The 18,967-nt window shown below is 41.5% G+C and overlaps 1 protein-coding gene across 5 annotated transcripts in view; it reads right to left on the bottom strand.

Annotated features, from left to right (window-relative positions):
- syne2a (spectrin repeat containing, nuclear envelope 2a) overlaps positions 1–18,967 on the bottom strand; it is a 72,156-nt gene that overhangs the window by 38,848 nt on the left and 14,341 nt on the right. For 3 of the 5 annotated variants that reach the window (XM_028439262.1, XM_028439263.1, XM_028439266.1), the window contains exons 13-37: positions 16,210–16,365; positions 15,913–16,118; positions 13,819–15,835; positions 12,750–13,084; positions 12,511–12,655; positions 12,156–12,356; positions 11,814–12,073; positions 11,596–11,746; positions 11,215–11,358; positions 10,995–11,126; positions 10,711–10,893; positions 10,506–10,643; positions 9,700–9,885; positions 9,498–9,620; positions 9,221–9,403; positions 8,996–9,094; positions 8,352–8,438; positions 7,052–7,108; positions 6,580–6,924; positions 6,158–6,247; positions 3,588–3,770; positions 3,256–3,426; positions 3,041–3,175; positions 1,667–1,866; positions 1,373–1,505 (exon numbers count right to left, since the gene is read on the bottom strand). In XM_028439262.1, the coding sequence (XP_028295063.1) occupies positions 1,373–1,505; positions 1,667–1,866; positions 3,041–3,175; positions 3,256–3,426; positions 3,588–3,770; positions 6,158–6,247; positions 6,580–6,924; positions 7,052–7,108; positions 8,352–8,438; positions 8,996–9,094; positions 9,221–9,403; positions 9,498–9,620; positions 9,700–9,885; positions 10,506–10,643; positions 10,711–10,893; positions 10,995–11,126; positions 11,215–11,358; positions 11,596–11,746; positions 11,814–12,073; positions 12,156–12,356; positions 12,511–12,655; positions 12,750–13,084; positions 13,819–15,835; positions 15,913–16,118; positions 16,210–16,365 (6,060 nt within the window). The remainder of the gene's footprint in view (positions 1–1,372; positions 1,506–1,666; positions 1,867–3,040; positions 3,176–3,255; positions 3,427–3,587; positions 3,771–6,157; positions 6,248–6,579; positions 6,925–7,051; positions 7,109–8,351; positions 8,439–8,995; positions 9,095–9,220; positions 9,404–9,497; positions 9,621–9,699; positions 9,886–10,505; positions 10,644–10,710; positions 10,894–10,994; positions 11,127–11,214; positions 11,359–11,595; positions 11,747–11,813; positions 12,074–12,155; positions 12,357–12,510; positions 12,656–12,749; positions 13,085–13,818; positions 15,836–15,912; positions 16,119–16,209; positions 16,366–18,967) is intronic. The other 2 variants (XM_028439264.1, XM_028439265.1) reach the window with 2 other exon arrangements.

Below are 18,967 nucleotides of genomic sequence, written 5' to 3'. Positions count from 1 at the left end.
GTGCCCACTGTGCATGCTTCAAAAATTTCACGATATGCTATATGTACATGCGGGTATTTCTTGCATAATCAATCTTTTCATACTGTCTAATTGGAACACGTTACATACTATTTTTGATGCCAGAGTTAGTTTGAATAGTACGTTAGTATGACATTTCGAACACAGCCAATGTCTTAAGCAGAGTCCAAACCAGCAGGCCAACATGATGAAAAGTATGCAGAATTATTCTGTTTGTTAATTCCATTACAGAAACAATGATGACCTCTGCAATTAAGCATGGAGGGGGGAATATATACCAGTTATCAGCCAAATGAGTTGTAAAATATCTGTATAGTGGCCAAAAATCAAATATCGTGCATCCTTAGTCCAAATTGTCCTTGAGAGTGATAGTCCTGCAGGTTTTAGATGCTCTTGGTTCCAGCACAATGTAAACTACTGCTGATCATGCAGATCTGCAGAAATATCTTGTGGACCAGAATGGACCCTAAAAACCTGCAGGCCTCCAGGACCAGGTTTGGACCTTATGCTACCTAAAAAAATACACACAAAAATAAATCAAAAATACCAAGGATCTTTAACATAAAAATAAGTATATCTGAACTTGTCACATCATATAAAGAGATTAAGTTATTGCACAGGAATAAAGACTCTTCTATACTGGGAGCTTGCATTGTTGGGTTGTTTCCATCTGGGGTTTGCATGTTGTGACTGTGTGGGTACTGTGTAATGGGGTGGGAACCTCTGGGTACCTCACGATACCCGATACAAAGCTCACAATAACGATTATCTCCCGATATGACGATACTAGGATTATCGATATATTGGTCAGAAATCAATCTACGATAATCTAAGACATAACAAGAAAAAAAAAAGATTAAGTGAAAAAATGCAATTTTTATTTTATATCTCTGAAAGACAATACATTGAAAAAGTGTCCTATGAACAGTGACACTATTTCAGCTATGTCAACATACCAATGTAAATGAATAAGTATCTCTAATAGTGCTTTCTGTAAACAAAAAATAGGGTCTTTCTTACCAGTGACATCATTATAGTGCAATATTCCAGTAAACAATATATTGGTTCCTTCAACAAACAGTGACAAAATTTCTGCAAAGACGTACCTGCACATTTTAGTGAAAAAGCAGAAAAGCTTTTTAAAAAAAATTTAATTAAATAAAAAAAAAATTAAAAATAAATAAAAATTAAAAATCTATACTTATTGCGAGCATATCGATAATCGATCGTGATAAAAAACTATTGCAATATATTGCCGTATCGAGATATCGTCACACTCCTACTGTGTAATGCACAAAAACAAATGTATATTTAAAGTGTGAGTCAGTTTTTCTGTGCAGAACTTAGTTCTCACCAGCAACTCGATCAAACCCCCCCTCACACACTCCTGACTCGGTTCAGCGACGTCCCCCAGAGCCGACAGCCTCCTCAGGTGTGTGTTAGCTTTGATCAGCCATTCACTGAGCAAGGTAAAGTCAGTCTTGAATCTGTAGGGAGGAGCAGAAGAGCAGAGGCCATCCTATATTAGATTGATAAATGCTATTTAAATCTTTTTTAAAAAATGCATAAACTCTTCTGCCTTATATTTTAGTCAACTAACAGATTTAGTCTGAGTCATAATAATTATGACTAAGCCTTTCTTTCCCACCTGGCACAGCTGTCCTGCACTTTTCGGCAGCGTTGAACCTCTTGCTGGATTTGCATGCAATCATGCTTCCATCGCAGCTCCAGAACGCCGCCTGTCTGCTTAAATGGAGCTGATAATGTCAGCTCTGATTGGAGAACCTCACCCCGATTCAGGAGTAGTCCTAAAGCAGCTCTGCTTTCATCCAGGTGGAGTAGCATTTGCTGGGAGACAAAAGGCATTAGTAAGATCCTTTATGTCAGTGTAAGCTGTTAGGGCTTCAGGATATCAACTATTCAAATGTATTTAATAACAGCAATTTATTAGACTCTGTGAGCCTATTTTAACTTAAGGAAGGATATCAAATGTTATCGGAGTTGTAATGGAACAGTTTCATGGTTACAGGAGCAGCAGCTGATGATTGTACTTCATTTTTACAGTGATTTATTGTGTTTGTCCCCAAAAACTCTACAAAAGTGACCTCCCAACACATTTCTGGTGTTTCCATGAATTGAAAGTTTCGGCAAAACAATGGTGGATGTTTGTTTTGGGGCTGCAAATTTGGCCAAAATTGAATGTCTTGTGGGGTGAGATATATACTGGAATACTAGGAAAAAAAATGGAACAAAAATGGTGTTAAATGATTCACTGATGTACTTGTCTGGTGTAGAAACACAAGAAATCACAGTAGGAATGAAGTGGAAACACTTCTATGGCATTTGTCTATGGGACTCCACATCCCACAATGCACAAAACTTTTTCGACAATATTAATAAAATGAGGATTTACAGTGGTGAAAACAAACTTTTGAGCAGCAATTTCAACATTCTACATCTTTCTTTTAATTTTTCTCGAGTAAATGATTTTTAATTTATTGATTTATGAATTATTATCTCATGCAGCATCTTTAAGACTAAACATTTAGTATTATATGTCATCTTTTGGTAGAGCTAGCAATTAAAGGTCACTACTGGTACCCTTTATTAATGTAAGCTGATTCCATTCAAAAACTATCATAACAATGTTTTCTTCATTTATTTTAAACAGGCAGAAGCCAGCGACCACATTTTGAATCCAAAAAGTTGAGTTGAAAAGAAATTTGAAAAAACTTGAAAAGCAAAAAAGTTATTTTACTGCACAACAACAATTGTTATTCATGTTTGTAATGGTGCAGGAAATAAAATAAATAAAGCTTGAAAAAAGTCACTAATCAGTGTTAGAATATCATATTGTCGTCACTTTTTGTCTATCTGCTCATTACGTCACAGTTAATCTAACATATCAACCTCCACGGGTGTGTGTGTAAATCCTTAATGGCCTCTTATTCCCAGTAGTAAAGGTTACATTAAATAGTCTTAAAGCAGAAATCATTTAACTGTTCAAAGTGAGCTGAATTACCTGGCAGGTGTTTATTCTGTGCTTCACCGACTCTTCACCATCATCAGTCTCTGAAGTCCCACTGCTGATGAAGGTTTCCCACTCATCCAACACTCCACCCAGTTGACTACAATTATCCTCCCAGTCTGTCCACTCCTGCAGCAGAAACAAACATCAACCATCACTTCCCTCATTCTACAAAGCAGCAGTGTTTTTTTTCCTCTGACACTACAAACCTGTAGCCATCTTTGAGCAGACACATCCTGTTCAAGAGCCTGCTGCTGCAGCGCTTTCACCTGGGCCTCCAGCTGAACCCATTCATCCTTCTGACACTCCAGTGCTCGTGGCTCACGTTGGAAAAGATACTGGACAAAAACCAGCTGGGAGTGGAGCACGCACATGAGCTTCTGTATTAACAGGAGAAAACATTTCTGATACAAAACTGAAGGAATATATTTGATCAGAGTTAAAAACAAACAAACCTGAGGTTTGACTACATTCTCAGTTTGTTTCAACTTGTTTTCTACTTTCACATGTTGCAGAACTTGCTAAAAGCCTGGTGAGATACCTGGTCTCTGCAGAGGATGGCTTGAAGGTTGCTTAGGGTTTGAAAGTGGCTGCTCTGCCTCTCTCTCATGCATCCTTCTCCCATTGCCACGAGGCGTGCCATCCCCTGAAGCAACGACTGAGACGCTTGCTGGAGCCTGGACGTTTCCCCTGGACTCTCCCTCAGATCTCTGCCCAGCACTCTCTACAGAGATACAGGAGAACATCAGCAGGGTTTTGATAACATATACAGGGTTAGACTGTGGTGCTTCCTGCCCTGTGTGCACTTCTTTGCTTAAAAAGAAATGCTCTGAGAAATAAAGAGCTGTGAAGGATGCTTTGTACAAAGAATGTTTATAATCAATACTTTGCATATTTTAGTGTCGTGTGCTTTGGGCCTAATTTGCACGTGCAAAAACACGTGAATATAATATAATATACTAAAGGTGGGCATACAATGTGTGCTGCAGCTCAAATTGTGCGACTCAGTTTCAGTCCAAATGTGCGCAGCTCACCATTCATGTTCTCACACTATACGGACTGATACTCTGACACGGCCTGACTGCTCACACCGGACGTCCATACATGACACGTCGGGGTCCTGTTTCCGGAAATGCAACGTAATAATTAGAAGAAAAAGAACTCGGAAGTGGATAGACTCAGCAAAAAGAGCTTTAAAAAAGAAAAAGCGGCCATATGATGGACCAGGGACTGGCTGGGCAATCTGGGCATCTCCGCCAGAAAACACAAAGTATTGCACAGAGGAGGGAGAGGATAAAAAAAGATTACACAGTTTAGCAAACGTAATGTGATTTAGCAAAGCTGGAGCTAATGGCGGTTGCTGTTTGTGTGTACCGTAATTTCCGAGCTATAAAGCATTATTATATTGGCCGCATTACAATAATTTAGCAATTTTTTAAGAAAAATCCACACAAATGCCGCAGCATAACATAGGCTGCACCCTATTGGCTGATGAGGGTGCCTGTCAGACAACTCGGCCAATCAGAACGGGCAGGTAAGCGGGCTGCTGTACTCAAGTTAGGTTGTCTGTGTTTCCACTGATAAGTTTCCTTTACTACATTAAGTCTCCTCCTCACTGCCCCACGTCTACATATCAGTCCATTTACAGCTTTTTATGGTCACATTTTACTAGAACCAAACTGATACACCGCTTTTGTCCGCTCTTCTTACCGTGAACTACCGCGGATCGAGACGGACTCTGAGTCAGAATACGGACGCGATTGCTTCTGATCAAATACAACGTGATGATTTGGAAACTTCATAACTTTTACTAACTTTTACTGTAGACGGAGCGGAGATACGGTATCCAGGCTGTATCCAGGCTGTTCTGATCTCCGCTCCGTTGGGGAATGGAGAGGCACCATAACAGGGGGGTCGGTAGCTTCACACAATTGGGCCTGTTGAGTGGGGGCCCGGCCCCTCTGTTAATGGCTGGGCCGTTGTGTAGAGATCGGGAGGGTGCGGTCGGGCGTGGCGGGGCAGTGGGTCTCTGGGGGGCGTGGAGGGGTGTTGCTGGGGGCTCTCTTTGCGGGGTCTCTCCGCGCGGTAACGGCCTGGTGGGGCGTGGGGGTGCCCCTTCCCTATGGGTGGGGCTTGGCGCTTGTCTCTTCTCCTGGTAGCATTGGGGGCGCACCTCGCCGCGTGTGGGTTCGTAGCAGCCTGCCGCGCCGGTGTGGGGGGTGGGCGCGCTGGGGGTTGCTGACGTCTACGCCGGGGTTGGGGCAAGGTTGCTTGGTGCTCCGGGGTGGTGGTCTTTGCTGGGGGGCAGCTCTCGCTGAATGGGCCCGCCGGCGGGTGCCGGTGGATGGGTGGGGGGGAGGGATGCTGGCGGGGGGCTTTGGGGTTGGGGGTTGCGGTGGGTGGTGGGATGCGCTGGGTGCTCGGCTGCTTGGGGCTTCCTCGGATGTGTGTGTGGGGGGCGGTGGTTGCCTCATATATACTATATACCTATACTTCACATCTCACCCTCACTGTAAAATAATCTATTCTTCCCCACCCTTTCTATTTCCTACCTTGAGTCTCTCCTCCCTGCTCCCTTTCCCCTCCCCCTCCCCCTCCACCTAGGTGTAACACTGCTCTCTATTTTTATATCCTCCCTATAGTAAAAGGTTTCTTACCCTTCCTTAGGGAGGGCTGGTGATGGTCACAATTAAGCAATAAAATAACTCAATGTATTTTATTGCAATAACAAAGCATGCATTGCTGTCTCATAATGAGCGCACTTGTTGTAGTGTTGACCTTTGACAGCATGTGCAGATAAGTAAAAAAAAAGAGAATGGACATTTCCTGCTGAATCAGCATTTCCGGAATGAATGAATCAAAAACAATGCAAACATTTCCTATGAGCTATTCTTTGTTCTTCTTTTAACGGTCCATCTTTTCTTGACTTCATCTGCTGATCTTTTTGTTTTCCCAACTCCACTTATTTACAATTGTTCGCAAGATTCAAAAATATGTTTATTTGCCGTGCAATTATTTGGCATGCACCCCAAATTTTTGGCTCATTATTTTGTATCTTAGTAAACCAGGCCCTTACCCTTAGTGTAATATAATGTTTCCAGCAGATGTTACCTCCAAACTGGGAGCGTCCTTTAGATGAGAGAAGATCTCACTCTGTTCCAGTTCAAACTCATGCAGAAGACACAGTGGGCTGGAGATGAGCTGAAAAACAATTGTCTTTTTAGTATCTGCGCAAATTAGTTTGTTCTGCTCAAGCTAACTGTACATCACTCTGATCTGATTAGTGTTAATGACTATGGACTTTATTCTTTGCAGCATGAAAATGATAGTATTTATTTTTTGTAAAACAGCATTAACCAATTGAGACATGGACTCCATTACACTCTGTGTGAAGTCCACAGACTTAACTACACCCTAAAAAAGCACTAGCCAGAGCTTATGATAGCAAGTCTATTCAGTCTTTTATTCTAAGTAAATTCAGGATAACTAATATCTGAAGACATATATTCATATTAATATTCTCCGACACTTACAAGGTATTGAGAAGGAGCTGTCAACAGCAGGTTTTTGATTTCTTCCTCTGCGATTTCATTCACTGCTGCTGATCCAGTTCCAGGCCTTCTCTTGTCCTGGTTTGGTGGTTCTTGATCCTTCTGAGCCGCTTTCAGCAGGTGATCAGCTGCTGGGAGGGCGTGGGTGGTAGACGACACAGGGCGCAGTAATTCAGGAGCAAACGCTTCAGAGTCCAGTTCATTTAATCCAGGTTTAAATTCACAGCTAGTGTCAAACTTTGACTTCACAGATGGAAAAGTTGCATCATCACCTTCGTTTTTTTCCTCCATGACAGAAGAAAAAGGTTGTATTGAAGAATCCAGACACTAAAGTGAAAATGACAGGCTTTTACACTTTGAAAAACCACCTTTTGTCCTCAAACAGAGAGATAAACTATGAAAAAATAAATAAAAAAGGGTAATCTTTAAGGGGGAACAAAAATTAAATAATTACCTCTGCATCTGGATTAATTTCAGACAAATCCTCATTGCTGAACACATCCTCCAGGTCCTAAATCATTGGTCACATAAAAGCACAAAGTGAAGCTTAGCCTCTTTCACTCTGTGTGTGTGTGAAGAAAGGTGTGATGGAGCTACAGGCAGCTGCTTCTGACAGTGAAACAGTGCATTGGTCAGTGAGGCGCCTCAGTACGCTTTAACACTGTTTATTTCCTCAACACCAAAGAGAAAAAAGAAGCTGCAGTGGGACAGATTTTGTGAATAACGAAAAAGCCCAACAGATATCAAGTTTAATTCCAGAGATTGTTTAAATATACCCCAACTGTTTTACCAACTATTAAAACTGTTGAACTAAAGTTAAGATTTTGAAAAACAAAGAGCCCTCAGAGAGAGCAAACCTCTGCCAAGCACCAAAAAGATCACTTTGCCAGTGATCTGGATCAGTGATCCTGGTTATGGTGCCATGATCAGGATCACTTTAAAGGCTTCTGGCATGTGGCTGGCATGTAATTTGCTCAAAACAGAAAGTTAAAGGGAACTTATGGCTAAAGCATGTAATTTGCAACGTTACCAGCAGGAGGGGATGTGAACCGGTTCAAAGAGCAGAAAATAGGGATTTATGGAATTCTCAAACTGATCCAGAATTCGTTAATTTATCCAGATTATCCCCAAAATCACTTGTTCCTTATCCCATTGTGGATATTTCCTGAAAATGTCATCCAAATCTGTCCATTACTTTTAGATTTTAAGACTGTTCACACACAAAAAAATTAAATAACTCTGGCAAAAACATCACCTCCATGGAGGAGGTAATGAACCTGTATGTCATCCAAATGTTGTTGCCATAAATCCTCTGATAAGGCTGTTTTTGATCCACCAAAAACAATGGGTTTGTTGTCAAACGGTCATATGACTTGAACTTCAGAAAAGTTTTGCACATTGCATTGTGGGATTTGGAGTCCCATAGAAGAATGCAAAAATAGCACCAGACACGACAGATGTCATGACGTTATTTTTGTCCTGTTTTTATGGTGTTCCCTGTGATATGGTGTATTTTAGTGGAACTTTCAATCTGTGAAAACACCAGAAATGTCACTTTGGACGAGTTTTTGGGGTCACACTGTTATTAGTAGTGGATGAGAACAACGTTTGGATTAATTATAGGTAGAGTTTAAAAAATGGGAGATATGTGGTTAAGCAGCTTTAAAAGTCTTTTGTGGAGAGCCGTTGAAAAAAAAACACAATAGACAAGAATCCACATACTCTCCTTTTACGTGTCCTGTTTTCAGATTTACCTCAGAGACACTGCAGGTCAGTGTGTCAGAGGACGATGAGCGATAACTCTTGCTTTCCTCATCTTCCTCCTCCTCGGAGTGCGTCTCCTTTAATGACACATTTCCATAAATGAACAAAGCTGTGATTTTTAGTACATCATCCTTATCTTATAAAACAAAAGGATGGCCTACGCAGTCTCTTTTAATTCTAAAAGTTGATTTAATCAAGGAGAGAGAATGCCTCGCCTCTTATTACATTAATGTTATAAAATATGATTGCACATTTTATTTTTACTTTTTTAGTCTTGAACATGTTGTTGTGTTTGTTTTGTGCACTTCCTGTTTTATTTTGTCGCCTCATGTTTTGGCTCACTATTCCAGTGCCAGATTATCTGTGTTCATTCCTCTTTTTTGACATCCTGTTTTTGCCCCTGTGTTGATTCCTGGATTTTTTCCTCAGCCTGCTCCCTGTGTACCTCAGCCTGGTTCTGACTTCCTGCCTCTGTACCAAACCTGTTTTGGAATGAACTCTCCAACTCTGATTCTGGATGTTGCATTTGAGTCCTTTCCACTCTGCCCCAGCGTTACAATTGGGAGGCCTGAATTTTTTTCATTCCTAAAAAGTAGGGTGCAACAGTATCTGATATTGATCATGAATGTGTTACCTGAACTCTGTGAAGTGAGTCATCCAACGGCTGTGTCTCCTGCTGAGAGACCCTAGTGGCTCCATCGCATGTGTTTGTTTCCCCGTACTCAATCTTGGTCTTTGTCAGAAAAAGAAAATATAGGAGATTTATTCAGTAATACAGGTTGGAGAGAATAAAATATTAACGCATAACAAGACAAAAATCAATAGTTATAAAGTAGAAGAAGCAGGCTTCAGGTTCTACCTTCAGCTCTGAAACCTGCTCCAGAGTGACTTTTTCCACCTGCTCCAGCTGCTGCAGGAACTGTCTGGCTCTGGAGAACACCAGCAGGCTCTGCTTAGCTCTTGCTGGGACGTGAGGATCGTCTTTGCATCGCTCAATCTCTTCCAACGTCCTCCGCATGGACAGCACATTGGCCAGGATCACCTTCAGCAACACAATCACCTTTGTTTTAAAACCACTCTGTGCTTTATTCATCAGTTTGCACTGATGATTATCAGCAGGGGCTTTACTGCTTCACCTCTCTGTTAGTAAGATGCTCTGTCACAGGGATGTTGGAGTTCTCCCATAAAGACAAAATCGTCTGCACCTTTGAAATATTTCTCTCAATTGTTTTCAGCTCGGCCTCCACCTCCTCCATCATCTGAGGAGTAAATAAAAGTCATCATACATACTATAGGTTTAGTAGCACAATGAGTGCTGCTTTCCTAACAGGTCCTCACAGAAGCTCCCTGCAACAGCTGCTCCAAAGGCTCCAAAATGCTGCATCGCATTTTCTGGACTTGCTGGTCCATCCGGTCCAGCCTCCTCTCCTGGGTGCTGACGTCACAGACCTGCGAAATATCACCTAGAACCATCCTGAAGCTGTCCAGGTTGTGTTTGAGCCTCTCCGAGTCATCCAGAACCAACTGCAATCACATGATTGAACCACTTAGTCACCGTTTGGTCTTTATGTTTCTGTAATTGCTGGGAAAAGTAATGAGATGCAACTACAAATAACTGTATGTTTGTGCTGAAATCAAATACAATGATCAGACAGTAATATGGTTGGAAAATGTATTCTGCATGCATGCAAAAAGGATTTAAAGAGTAATTAAACCCCTGCTTTCTGCTGGCTAGCCACTAAGAGGGAAGTTAAAAAAATGCCTTGATTATGGGCATTACTGCTGTAGCAGTAAGACACGCCCACTCAGTCAGCCCATACCGCTGTGTGCAGAGACAGACTGTGATACATACATAGCAAGTTCATAAGCAGAAATGTGTCACTACAACTAGAGGCACACACAATCATGACGTGAAGCTCACATAGCCTTACAGACACCACTCAGGGGCAAACAGCCCTGCTCTCCCACCACCTCACGCACATAGTGATAAGACGGACACACGCCCGTGCACATGCAGAGACAGATGGCAATACACACATAGCACAGATGTGTCTGTAAATACACACAGAGCTTGATGAACCCTCTGATTAGTGCATAATCTGCTCTTTATAGAAGCACAGAGTCAGGTGCGAGGAGTCTCTGACCTGCAGGGACTTTGCATGATTCTGGATGCTTTTGGCTGTTGTGAAGGAGCAGGGATTGCTCAGCCACAGCTTAGCCTCATCCAACCAGCAGGTGGCGCTGCACAAAATATCCTCCAGCTCCTGCAGACAGGTAGGAATCTAACAGAAAGGGCTAGGTTAATGCATGTGCTAAAGAGCTGGACATCCATGTTAAGGAGAGGCTGACCCTGTTTAGGAAGGCGGTGCGCTGCTCCGCCCTCTGAGCTGCGTTTTGGTAAAGCTGCAGCGGTTGCGTGAGTTGGTCAATGAGAAGCTGGCCATGATTGGGCTGCTCCTGCGCAAGATCCTGCACCTCGCTCTCCAGGAGCATCAAGCTGCTGTGCCATTTGTCCAGCTCGTCCCACACATGCTGATGGAGAAAGGATCGGCTCGTGATCACACTTTGGATGTTCTAGATGTTCACATCTACTTTAACATTAAAGAAGGCTCAGTTTTTGGTCATAAAAGCACCTTTAGAACATTTTGAGCTTCAGGGACTGTTGGACTTTTCTTGTCCAGCGATGCCATAACTCGATCCAGCCCCGAGCTCAGCTCTTTCACTCTACCAGACACTTTTCCCAAAATGCCATTCTCCTCCAAGAGCTGTTAATCACACATGTGGGGAAAATGTTTGGGGTGAAGGTGGTTTTTTTGTGCCATAAAGGATGGTTCTGTCTCTGTTCCTCATCACCTTCTCCTCAGCAGTCTGCAGAGATAGTTCTACCTGTTGCATCATTCTCCTACTTTCAGTAGGAATCTCTCCATATCGGCTCAGTAGCTTCTCCTTGTTACACTGAAGCCTTGTCTTCTGTGACAACAAATCCTTCATCAGCTCCTGTGAATATTACATTTAGTCATTACATTATTATTGTATAAAAAAATGGAAATAAATAATAAATTAATTAATAAAAAAAATAAATCAATTAACATCGTAATATAAAAACATTAGGATTATAAATTGCTGACAGTGATCACAAACCCTCCTAAATACCCTGCCTCAGAGTCTTTCAGTGAGTTGTTGAATTTCTCTTTAACCTTCACAAAAAGCACATTAAAGAGAAACAAACCCAACCTGTCTTTTGTTTGGATTTGAGCAGTTTTCAAGTTCCTGAAGAATGTCTGTGACGTGATTTTCAATCTGCACGGCCTCATCTTGGGTTTGCTCCCTTTCCTTTTCTTCAGCCTGGGCTGCAGCAACAACCAACATGTTTCTCTCTTTCAACCTATGGGAGAATCTTGTCAGCACCTCCTTTATAAATGAATGTCTATTTATTTAAATATTTAAACCACCTTGTAATCTTCTCTTGCATCTTCAAAAGAGTCCTCGCCAAAGGTCCGGGGCTGATGGGATGGCTGGATTTGGACAAAGTCAAAGCGTGCTCCAGTCGTCGCTTTATGGAAGCCAGAGTCTGCTGCTCCTGCTCTAAACCAGCCTGGTGCAGCTCGGCCTGTGCGAGAAGCTCCTGGGGTTTGTTTTGAATGAAGCAAATAGTGGATAGGTCAGGAACCTTCGCCTCCAGTCTGGCCAAACAACTGCAACACTGCTCCATCTAAGAAACATGAAAAACAACCCTCAGCATTAGATTTGGTTGTAATTTTCCTGGATAAACTTTTTGCTCTGGTGACACTCACGCTTTCTGTGACGTCTTTCCATTCCTCTTCTCTCTGTTCTGAGCGCACTATCAGGAGACCAACAGCTTGTCGCAATGACACCCAGCAATGCCAGATACCACCAAGCTCTCCATTGTTCCCAGCACCACAACTCTGCCTCAAACAGCCCATTCTCAGGTCATCCATCATCCCATTAAGGTTGTGAAGATGATCTACAAGTTGCTTTAGGGAAATGGAGACAAACAAAATCTGAAAACACGCTAGGAATTTTACATTGACTCCAGCAAAACTACACTTGCCACCACTACTGGATGACATCCAGATTGGTGTAATCCATATGCCTGCGAGCATTAATAATGCAACAGTGCTGCGTTACCTTGGCTCTGCTTTGTTGGGAAACACTCTGGTCATGTGATGTAACTTCCTCAAGAGTAAAGTCAGACAGCTGAGCTTCAAACTCTGAAAGCTGCTGACTTACATCCTTGCGACTCTTTCTGTAATATTGCTCTCTAGTTTCACACCTGTTACATCAAACATGAAGGACAGAAAAACTATTTAGAATAATTAAAGAAAGAAGAGAATCTAAATGTCCTTCTATTGACCATGTTGTAGTACCTCTGCAGGGAGTCCAGCCTGAGTTGTGCTTGAGCTTCCAGTAAAGCTCGTCCCACCTGCAGCTGACTGAGGACGCTGATGTGAAGCTGTTCCACCTTTGCATGAGAAAGTGATGATTGTCGGGGTACTCGTTGGACCACATTGCTGAAATGAGCTTGAAATCCATCTCTAAGAGCTTCTAACGTTTGTCGGATGTGCAGCTGTTCCTCAGTAAAGTCCAAACACCCTCCAGAAGCATGTAAAATAGTTGCTTCAGCATTCCGAAGGAAGCTGATTGCGCCCTGAGCAGCCCACTGATAATCCTTTAGTGATTCTCTGGCCTCTGACAGACTGACCTGTGTATTCATCAAGTAGAGTTTGAATGTTAAAGCTGCTAGAGACAAAAACTTTTTGAAGATAAGGACATTGTGTAGGCCACATTAATCAATAAATCAAGATCATTTGCTCAAAATGAAGATGTAAAAGGTTGAATTTTTGTTTTGATCTAAAATTTAACCACAGTTAATTGCATCGTTGGTAAAGTTTTGCGCATTATATTGTGGGATGTGGAGTCCTGGAGACGGAGTCCTGGAGACGGATTCATAGAAATGTTTTTTTCTTCATTCTTACTGTGATTTTTTAAGTTTCTTTGACAGACATGGAAGACAGTGATTCTCTTGACGCCATTTTTGTTCTAGTTTGTTCCCAGTGTTCCCCGTTACCTCACTCAGCCAGACATTGAATTTCGGCCGGATTTGGATTTTTCCATGTAAGCCCCAAAATAAACATCCACCAGAAAGTTTGATTCCATGAAAACACCAGAAACAAAATCCTGAATAAAAAGTTTAAAAAAACTTCTATGCATCTGTCTAGGAAACTCCACATCCCACAATGCAATGAGCAAAATGTGTCCGATAATGTGTGTTTACAGTGGAGATCAAAACAAACTTTCAAGCAGCAATTTCCATCTTTTTCCATCTTATTATGAAGTATTTTGAATTATGAGGCATACACTGTCTTTATCTGATAATAAATTTTCATCTCCAGGAGCTTAAACACAGTGAGGAAGCGTTGCATCATTGTGACTCACCATTTGCTTGTGGCACTCTTGCATGAGAGCGTCCTTCAGAGAATATAAGTCTTTGTGCTTCCAGAGTTGAACTTTTTCCTTACGCCCAAGACCTTGCAACACTCGCATCCATGACTCCAAATTCCTCCAAATTACCCAGCACTGTTTCAGAGCAAGATCTATATCTTCTTCCTCTGGACTGACTGGTTTGGCTTTTTCCAGGTCTTCTCTTGTACTTTTGAGAAACTCCATAAAGGCGGAAAACTCAGAGTCAAACCGCAGACCTAGCAGCAGCTTGGACTCAAGACTTTTGATTTCATCCGTGGTTGAGTGTTCCCAGCACACCAATGCCTCTACTGTCTGCTGAATGTTCTCCTTCTCTGATTCAAGCTCTGATGCCGTCAAGTCCTGCGCAATAGACTCCAGTTGGTCGGCCGCTTCTTGGCATTGGGTTTTCATCAGAGGAAGTTCCACCAGGAGCGTTTGGCATTGTCTGAACCTCTCACCAACACTAATGGCCTTGTTTCTGGCCTGTTGGATTCGTCCTTCAGTGATGGTTCTGGACTCCTCTATCCATCTCTTCAGGTGGAGATATCTTTCATGTTCAAAGGCAGAAATGATCAGACTTCTGCATCCGTCTTGTAGTTCCTTTATTAAAGACATTAATGAGCTTCGCTTTGCTTCTGGGCACTGCTGAAGGTCCCGTACTTCGAACTCATGCTCCGTTAGCATGTGTTGGAAACGTGCAGCTTGTGAAAAGGTTTCTTGAGTCAGAGGAAATCTTTGCTGCTCTAAATCAGTAGATATATTTTTCAGGCTAGCCTCAATGGCTAATAACTCCTCATTAGAAGTGGTCACTTTATGAATGAAGTCCTCTAATTCCCAGCTGGTGACCTTTTCATGAGCCAACAACTCATCTAACTCTGCCGAAAATTCTGAAAGCTTGTTGACAAGGTAGCGGCTTTCTCCTGGAATCAACCCTGTCGATATGCTTTTACATCTTTCAGAAAGTGCTTCCAAAAGCTTTTGCTGGTTTTCTATCTCTATTATGGCTAATTTATTAGATTGCAGCTGACTCTCTGCCATTGAAACATTACCGATATGATTACTGGAATCTTTTTTAGCATGTGTCTCTGCTAGCCAGGCTTCAATGCTGGCAAATTCACAAAATAGTTTCTCTCTTTCATTCAAGTTTTTTCCCATGGTGTCAAGAACATGATTCAAACTGGGAGCAAGACCATTGTAAAGATCTTCTACCGTCTTCATGATGTGGTCACTTTCCACCTTTTCCATATCAGAAGTTGCTTTTTTAATCTCTTCTATTTGTAATTGCATCTTTGATCTTTTAGACAAAACATCAGCCTCAAACATCTTCATTTCATCGATCTGAATACGGGCCTCCTCTGGGAAGAGAGCTAACCTCTCTCCTACACAGATATGGATTTCCACCTGCTTGGCCCAGATGACCAAGTCCTTCAGTTGTTTACTGATCTTAGTGGAGACATTGCTTTCATTTGTGAAGCAGTTTAGTTTTGTCGTGGTGTCATTAAGTATAGACTTTACTCCCTGGAGGTAAAGTGTGATTTCATCTTTCTCTTTCTGACCAAGACAGAAATGTAATAAGGCATCAAACTGTGATTGCAAATGCAGATAAACCTGATGATACAGTTTTAGGTCCGTGGAAAGATAGACAAGCTCTAAGGCACTTTTGCTGTCGAAAGATTGACAGTTTGAAATCTGAAGACCTTCAAGTTTGTCTTTAAGCTGCTCAGCCTCTTGTTGAAGAAGCACAGATTGAAAGATTGTGCTTGAAGCGTGTCGCAGCTCCCGTTCAACTCTTCTCTCAAGAAGCTGCCATTCTTCCTGTATATCACCAAGCTGAGCCAGAAGAGTACCTGAGCCTTCCACGCCACACAAGTAGACGGACAATTGGCTACTTATATGAATCAAGTCTCCCATGATGCTTTTCTTCCGCTTCAGGGTTTGCAGCAGGGCATTGAGGCTTTCAGCGTGAAGGGCACTGCTTTCCAACGCATTTCTATAAAAATACCACATAACTTTTTCACAGGGACAGTAAATGGCAGTGGTAGTTGTTTCAATAATGAGATTACTCACAAGTTTAGTTTTTCTTTCTCAGCAGCAACGACCTTTAGGAAAACTCTAGCCATCTTCATCTTCCTGTGATACAGTGTGACCAGATTCAGCTGTGCTGTTTTCACCTGTGCTGTAGCAGAGGCATCGAGCAGCGCAGTGCGCCATTGGCTTTCACCACTCTGGCCTTTCATAGTGGCTACCTGCTCATGCACATAGTGCTGGTACTCCTGCAGACAAGTGACCAACATCAGTAAGCCTTTATAGAAACACGTTTACACAGTATATATGTTATATCTAAAATAGAAATATCTTCAGTACCTCTGCTTCCTCCAGCTGCTTGGCCATTAAAGTGACACTAAGTTGTGCCGGTTGATAGCGACATGCTAGGATTTGCTGAACAGTTCGTAACAATCCAATCTCTGCTTCTCCAGGAGAAGATTTCAGGTACCAGTGTAAGTCCATGTCCGCTGTCCTCTATCAAGGGAAAGAAACAATCAGCATTGATTGAAGTTACATTTAACAAACATTTCAAATTGGAGAAAGTGCAGCAATTAATAGGGCAGCTTCTGTATTGGTCAGATTTGTAAAGTTAGAGTTAAAGAGTTAGAGGTTGTATGATGAGACAGGAAGTGGCCTTCTGATTAAAATGACAAAGTGTAGACATGGAAACTGTAACCCACTCCATTGAATGTGTCGTTTATTGCAGAGATTATCTAAAGCACATGTGTCAAAGTCAAGGCCTCAAAGTCCCCAGGAAAATTTTAAATTAAGGTATGTTAAATAGCAAATAAATCACATGTAGATATATTACTCCCTCCAAATTTAAAGAAACCTCACAATATTTGCTACTTTCCCGTGCTTTTATCACATGAATATGAATTATTCCAAATCTTGCAGTTTCTCACAACCAATCTCACTGGATTGGAAACAAAATCAGAGAATTTGTAAGTGAAGATCCTGCAGGGACTGACTGGTATCTGTCATTTATTACTTGGGTATTGTAGCTTTACATAGTGTTTATCAGATTACATGAGGAAGTGCAAACTGGAACACAATAATAAAAAGTGAGTGTTTTCTGCTGAAAACAAATGGTTTTGGGTATGAAGTGGTGTTGTTGATGGATTGATGTCCAATGCCTGTCATTTTATTCAAAGAATTTCAATTTTGCATATTTTTTGTGACTGCCCTCTATGGGTTAAAATCTCACGATTAAAATAAAATTTTGCTATTGGCTCAAAGTGGAAGTTTGTGATGTTCTGGAGGCTTCACTATTGGCCCCGTCCCTTCTATAAAAACTAGCTCCTGTGGACTCTGCAATCTGTTGCGAGCAGGTTGGATTTAGATCATTGTGAATAGATGTAGAGTGAGTATTGAATAGCTAGTTAGCATATTTCTTAACTGCTCCAGGAATCCCGCCCATAATCAAGACATTTTTTTAAATTTCCCCCTAAATGGCTTGTCAGCCAAAACAGTTTAGTCATTCTAGTTATATACAGTGCTTTTTTCCCAAACAAAATCTACAACCCATTAGTTATTTGCCCCAGAACTAAAATTAGTTTGACGCTCTAAAATTTAAAGTTTGGTTTTTGGTTTTTTGTGATGCATTTTTGATGTTACATACTGGTTTTAATTTTTTTGTTAAATTTCTTCAAGATAAGCTGCATTTGTAAGTATTATCTTAATCATTCATTAGGGGTATATTCTCCCAAAAAGCCACACAGCGGCGCTGTTTTTGGCTGCGCGCTACTCTCCCCATGTACTTAACTCAGACGCTACGTGCCTTCATCCCAGTTCCGCACTCTGTGTGGAGCAGCCCTGAAATGTGGGTGTTTCCATTCAAATCTGGCTTTACGCGCATTCTCCCGTCTGCTTAAGGTCTTTTCCTCCTACGCACTTCTAACCCTGGAATAAGTGCAGCGCCCCGATAAGGTGAAACATTATATAATACTAGAAAATATGGACTTACGTTACATTTCTCACTGTCACAGGGGTGGGGGGAGTCAAATAAGCACACCATAGGATTGACCATCAGCATTACTAATATGTTCACATTTACCAGTTCTAGACGGGACAAATGTGTTACAATTAATTTTATTTTCCCCTTGCGTCACGGAGCCTATCAGCTGTGTGTGTGTGTGTGTGTGTGTGTGTGTTGCTGCTGCTGGTGCAGCTTGTTACAAACTGACAGATGTCAGACTGATTAAACTATTTTAACACTGTGTACAACATAAAGCCACAGTTTGCTCACACGACAAGAGTAAATAACAAGTGAAACATTAATGACAGATGATGATAATGAAGCGCTGATCAAGGAGAGAGATTTTAACTGACTCGGACAGAATGCGGCCGATCCTCACAGTGCAATAATCTGATCAATGATCTGATCAAATCAACCTGTTACATTGTTTATCAATGAAGGCCTTTCGAATTAAAAGTGTACTTAATAACTTTCATGGATTTCAATGACATTTACAAGTGTTGGGAAAACTCTATGTTCCATGATTTCAAGACAGCCCAAAAAATGACATCACCGCCTCCTTTCTTTCAGCCCGCCTTCATTCACAGACTCACGCTCAGGTGGGTGTGTCGTGCAAAAAACAAAAGCGCTTAAGTCCAGACGGGAGAATAGACCCCAAAATCATTTTACCAAATAGATTAAGTTAGAGGACAAATGATATTAATTGATTTATAATTTTTTTTAACACAAACATTTTTATCCATCTATGTTCCCAGGGTGCAGGAGCCTATCCCAGCTTACTCAAGGTACAAACCATGTTACACTCAGGATAAAAGTTCACCACATGGCCACAACACAGAAACAATACCACCCATACACTGAATTCAATTTAAAGACTAATTGTATACTAATATGTATGATTTTAGACTGTGACCTGGCCTGTACGACCTAATGTCAAATTAGATAAACACAAATTCTGTAAGGAATTTTTCCAATGAATTCAAGCGATCTGGCGATTTTGTAACAAATGTATTGAATTTCAAAGATAACTATCACAGTCCATGTGACAAACTGGATTTTGTGTGTAATTATCACCCCTAACAACCCCCACCGAAAATC

The sequence above is a fragment of the Gouania willdenowi genome, chromosome 24 (genome assembly GCF_900634775.1).
Source record: "Gouania willdenowi chromosome 24, fGouWil2.1, whole genome shotgun sequence".
Taxonomy (NCBI): domain Eukaryota; kingdom Metazoa; phylum Chordata; class Actinopteri; order Blenniiformes; family Gobiesocidae; genus Gouania; species Gouania willdenowi.
This window is presented reverse-complemented; position numbering and strand designations above follow the sequence as displayed.